Genomic DNA, 6,000 nt, shown 5'->3' with positions numbered 1-6,000 from the left:
TTTTTTTTTTTTTTTTTTTTTTTTTGCTTTTTTGAGACAAGGTCTCACTATGTAGTTGAGAATGACCTGTAACTCACTATGAAGCCCAGGCTGGTCTCAAACTCACAGTGATCCTCCTGCCTCAACCTCTTGAGTGCTGGAATTACAGGCGTGTGCCACCATGCCTCGCTTATATAAGCACATTTTAAAAATGAGGACAAATGTGAACAAAATGGCATGACTCACATTTTATAAGGAATAAAACTTTAGAATTTATCTTATCTAGAAGTTAAAAAATTATTTACATATATATTGGCACATTGAAAGGAAATAATGAATGCCATCAATGCCTAAAAAGGAAGATCATTTGTAAAAGAGATCTTAAGGAATTTTTAGGAAATAAGATGCTTATCATTAAAAGGGTTAAATTTTAGTTTTTAATATTAAAATATGTTAAAAATTAAATTAAAATATGTTAAAAACATCTCAAAAACACGGCATCCCAAGCAAGCTTTCCATTAGCTTCTCCTGTATTATGCTTGCTTAGATGTATTCTTAGTTAAAACTGTGAGACACTATATACACGCTTTTCCTTTAATTTAAAAAAATCTAAATATCAACTTAATATAATACAATAAAAATTATGACTGCCAAGCAGTCAAGACAAGTCTACTGTTCCCTTCTCAGGGGTTAAGTTAAACGGAAATTAGGTTTTAAATGAAATGTTCTCTAATGACTTTGAAAGAACAAGAGCCAGTCACATGCTCACAATCCATCCCCACAGTTTAGACTGGTCTGGTATTCATTCTTGGTTCAGCATATTTGCCCTCTGAAATCAGTAGAAATTTTAAAGGAATTATTACTGGAAATAAAGTTTTTGCAAAATGTCCTTTTGATAAATTATGAATTAAACAGCTTATCACAAATCTAAATTATCAGAATTATCTGTAGATTAGCAGTGAAATGTATTTTAACTGAAGTTTGGTCAGTAGAGCCAACTGTGTAGTTTCTGCCTAGTGCTATTTAAAACTTAGTCCAAAATCTTCTAATATCAAATTTCTCTCTTCCCAGTAAATAAAAGCAATAAACATTTTTTCCAAAAAGCAATTTTTTAAAAACACTCAAAAGAGTACCAGTATTATTCAAAACACTTCCAATATTTTGATGTTCTCACTTGAGGACATGAACTTTTATTTAAGAAATCAGTTTTTTAGATTTTTTTTCTTTTACAGAAAGTAATACTTCTAGGTTTCTTCTCTCTCCCACTTACAACTCATGACTTAAGTTCTTTCTTCTCCAAGACAATTTTTGTTTTGCTATTTTGTGGTGGCCTAGAATTAACCAGACAGGAACAAAGAAAGGAGAAAAACTTACACTGCCAGCTTCATTTCCCCGATTTTCCTTTCTGTTCTCTCTCCACCCCCCACCGCCCTCACCCCGTTCTCTGTGCTGGCGCTTGAACCCAGGGCTTTAAGTTAGTGCACTCACTGAGCAATACCTGCTGGGTCTCCTTGCTTTTTGAAAAAGAAATAAGAACCATTAACATACCCTCCAGCTGCAGCTGCATGTAGACAGGTCCTGCCAAAATCATCAGGGGTATCTATATCAAATCCTGTAAGAATGAATGTCTTATGCATTATACAATATTATAGCTGTATTAATTTTTAAATTAAAGGATCATTTCAAAAATATTAAGAATCACATCCTTCCTATCAACCTCAAACAAAACTATAAAACACGAATAGCTACAATTAAAGAAAAATTTTTTAATGGTGTACAACATTACCAAAACTGACCATTAATGGATCGCTGGTTTTAGAACATGGGCTAATACGTTGTATTAAAAGGCCATACCCTAGTGCGCATGCACCTTTGGTTCCACAGAGTCAGCTACTTGGGAGGCTGGGGCAAGAGGACAATCTAAAACCAGGAGTTCAATAGGCATAACACTGATGCCCTTTGTATTTCCAACAATGTGGTTTAGAATCTACAAAAATTGTGTTACAGCCTGGTCTTTTACAAGCTGAGTTGACACAATGCTAAATAAAAATTATTATTATTATTATTTTTTTTTTTTTTGTACCAGGTTCATTGAACTTGGGCCCTTGTGCTTGAGAGGCAGGCGGTGGAACCACTGAGCCAAGTCCCCAGCCTCAAAACTTAGAATTTTTTATGGCAAAAAACCCCACAAAAACAACAAGCAAACAAACGAACAAAAAACCAGGAGTTCAAGGCCAGCCCGGTGAACACGGCAGAACTATGTGAATTTGAATTAATCTCAAACACACATCCTCAAATTTCTGAAAGGCCACTAGATACAATGGAATATTATTCAGTAATAAAAAGAAAACACTGGTAATACTACAAAGATGACCTCTAAGAACATTATGCTAAACAACCCAGCCACAGTGTTGGGTGATTTTATTACTAAGAACTCTTTAGAATAGACAAATTTATTAAGATAGAAAACAAATTAGTAGTTGCTTAGGAGTTAGGGAGAAAATGGGAGACCAACCACTAGTGGTGCTTCTTTTACAGAGATTAAAAATACTTTTAAATTGATTGTATTGATGGTTACACACCCCCAGAAACACAGTTAACAAATACTGAACTGTACACTTTAAATGGGTAAACTGTATCGTGTGTGACTGACAACTCAGTAAAGCTGTTTTTTCAAAGAAGCCATGAGTATGTTTGTTTTTTTTTTTTTAAAAAAACCTGTATATTACTTATTAGTACTAACACTGGCAAGAGATTTTAGTCTTCCTTTATTATGGAAAATAGGTATGTAAGTACTTGTGGACACACACACACACACACACTTTTTAAAAATAGAAAAGAAAAAACAACTCAAAACTAATTCAGTAAACACATGAAGTGTTAGTACAACAAAGTTTATTCAGTTTTTTTAATACTGAGAAATAGATTACCATTTTTTTTTTGGTACCGGGGATCGAACTCGGGTCCTTGTACTTGCAAAGAAGGCCACTGAACCACTGAGCTAAATCCCTGGCCCAAGATTACCATTTAAAATCAAGTCATATTTAGTAACCCAATGCACTTATGATTATAGTTTTATAGTAGTAATTATGGAAATCCACTGATCCTATGTTTCAAATCAAATGTGATTATAGCTTTTAAACTACTAAATATTGCATAAAGAATTCACAAACCTAGAAGATACCGTGGAATGGTTCTTAGCTCTTTAAAATAGAAACCAAGACCCATTAAGACATGCAAATGAAGGTATTTTGCTTGTAGATATAATAATCCAAGACTACCATCTAATCAACAAAGCTAGCCTAGAAATACTCTATTTCTCATTCCTCAACTAACAAAGGGAGAAAAATCACTACAAAAATACAACATTTCCAGAGTTGGATAGTGTCTTAAAATTTTAGGGAGACAAAAACAATATCTACGACAAAGATGATGTGTTTGTAAAGGTTCCCCTTACCTGAAGAAAGAAGTTTCCTGCAGCAATCTGAAAAGCCACTTAAGGCTGCCAAATGGAGGGGGAACATTCCATGTATGCCACGCCTAAGGTTAACAGGACAGTACCTTCATTACAACCCAAGAAGAATATAATCATTTAAACAAATTACAAGATTACTTAAATGAAAGGTAACTACTTAAGTCAAAATCTCTAACACTTTGAAGAACAATTTGCATAGAGGGTGAAAATGGGCAAATTACTATTCAGCTGTGTATATATATTTGAAGTATGTGTGTGTTTTGCTGTTTTTTATTTTGGTGGACTGGGGATTAAACTCAGGGCCTTTGGTCTGAGCTACATTCCCTGCCCTATTTTTATTTATTTATTTTTGAGACAGGGTCTCTGCTACTAAGTTGCCCAGGCTGGGCTCAAACTTGTGATCCACTTGCCTCAGTATACTAGAGTGCTGAGGAGACAGGTGTATGCAACCACAACTGGCCCAAGAGTAGGTTTTTTCAACCTCTGCATTATGGCAATTCTGGACTTTGTTGTATAGTCGTGGTGTGGTCTGCATTGTAAATGTAGGATGTTCAGCATCGTCCCTAAGCTAAACATCAGTAACACTTTCCTCCCTGACCAGAAATGTCTCTGGATATTTGCTTGGGGAGCTAAACTCACTGCCCTATCACCCCTCTATTTACAGTCATTTCCATAAGGCAACATGTTCAAGAATAAAAATGTTCATTGCAGTAATTCTTTAATAGTGAAAAATGAGAAGCGACTTATGTTTATAATTAAGAATAAACTGTAATCTTTACAATTAAATTCCATAAAATAAATGAACTAGAGCTGCTTGTAGAGAAGTGAAATGTCCCCAAGTTTATACTAGCTACATGGTGGAATCAATATGTTAATGTAAATTTTTGAAGTTGTACAAGATCTGTATAGTAGCATACCATTAAGGTCTAAAACTTATTAATGAATAAATGTGATATATGGGGATCACAAACAAACCAACTTAAATATACAGTGGATCCCTGACTAACAAACTTGATTGGTTCCTGAGAAAGGATTGGGAATAAGTCAATATAGCTGAGATCTCAATGTTTACCTGGGTACATGCTATAAATAACAAGAGACAGATGAAGCTTCCATTAACCTAATTAAACCAAGGTGTTTCTATGTCAGGCCTTTTGTAACTTGAGGGTCTACTATATGTGGTGTCTACTTTTGCAGAGTACATACAAGTGAATTCATCTTTCAAATAAAAATTTACAAGGAAACATTAATAACAAAAGTGAGCTGTTCTGACTACAGTGGGGAACAGGGAGTTCCCTACCACCACAGTTCTAGGGATTGAATGAAGGGTCTTTATACTAAGCAACATCCCTAGTCTTTAAAAATATTGTTTATTTTGAAACAAGATCTTGCTATAAGTTACTAAATTGCCCAGGCTGGGCTCAAGCTTGTGATTCTCCTGCCTCAGGGAGAACATGAGATCTTTTCATCAGCAAGCAGGGAACCCATGAGCTCTGCACATCACATTATGAACACTCCAGAGAGTATTTTGATAAAAAAACCATTCACATTGTGTAACATTTTTTAGTTTCTTACGTAGATTAAAAATAAAGAGCACAAAAATTAAGTCTCTGATAAAAACTGCATACTGTATTACTCATGCTTGAGGAAGAACTGAGGTAAAATATGCAAAATTATACTTCACTGATGTATCAAATAAAAGTACATTTAAATATTTTTATCTACAACACTTTCAGTATTACAAAAGGAAAAAGATGACTTAGTATAATATTGAGGAGAAAATCCACAATTCCATCTGACATATCCAGAAAACCATAGTTCACATCCTTTTGCTTCCCTGTGACAGCTATTAACACCTCTGCCTGAACTACTTACTTTGCAGTGTCAGCACCACTTGTAATAAGAGTGTTGATTAGCAGCTCATGGCCATATCGCGCTGCTATGTGCAAAGGGGTGTTTCCATTCTTATCCTCACAGTCTATTACAGCTCCTGGAAGAGAGGACATAGTGTCAGACACTAAACTATGTAAGTTAAAACTAGTATATAGTGCAAGGTAAAATACTGTTCAAGCACCAACTAATGGATATAGCAATTCTAACCAAATTTCACTCATGGCTTATTTATGGGCCAAGCACTTGGGAGTTACAGATATTATGCTTAAGGTAGTTTTGTGAATTGAGCAAAAGATTTAACTTCACATTTTAAATTCACCGAAGGGTCTTAGGGTCCAACAAGTTTGGAAACACTGTGGAAAACATTTCTTTAGAGCAACACTTCTTAGCATTTTAATGTGCATCCTCTGCAAGACTGCAATACACTGCTTCAAAAATTACTTCATCAAAAATCTATTCCTAGTTTTTTTCCTGTAAAACTACAGCACCTAAGTAAAACCAAATGAAACTTAAGACATCAAACCAAACTATAGTAAACCAAAATAAAACCTCAAGCAACAGAACTTATACAAGTTATTTATATCTCAAGGACTGTTGTTAACAGTTCCTTGGAACAATGGTTCAGGCAACACTGATTTAAAATTACACACCTA

General features: G+C 34.6%; 1 protein-coding gene across 2 annotated transcripts in view; it reads right to left on the bottom strand.

Annotated features, from left to right (window-relative positions):
• The window catches only part of Ankrd28 (ankyrin repeat domain 28), a 122,751-nt gene that overhangs the window by 34,190 nt on the left and 82,561 nt on the right, over positions 1 to 6,000 (bottom strand). For both annotated transcript variants that reach the window (XM_010612769.1, XM_010612766.3), the window contains 3 exons: positions 5,330 to 5,444; positions 3,437 to 3,519; positions 1,528 to 1,591 (listed from right to left, as the gene is read on the bottom strand). In XM_010612769.1, coding sequence (XP_010611071.1) covers positions 1,528 to 1,591; positions 3,437 to 3,519; positions 5,330 to 5,444 — 262 coding nt within the window. The remainder of the gene's footprint in view (positions 1 to 1,527; positions 1,592 to 3,436; positions 3,520 to 5,329; positions 5,445 to 6,000) is intronic.

Source organism: Fukomys damarensis, unplaced genomic scaffold (genome assembly GCF_012274545.1).
Source record: "Fukomys damarensis isolate Sample0158 unplaced genomic scaffold, DMR_v1.0_HiC HiC_scaffold_28, whole genome shotgun sequence".
In the NCBI taxonomy this organism is placed as follows: domain Eukaryota; kingdom Metazoa; phylum Chordata; class Mammalia; order Rodentia; family Bathyergidae; genus Fukomys; species Fukomys damarensis.
Note: the sequence above shows the minus strand (reverse complement) of the source record. Positions and strands in the feature narration are given on the sequence as shown.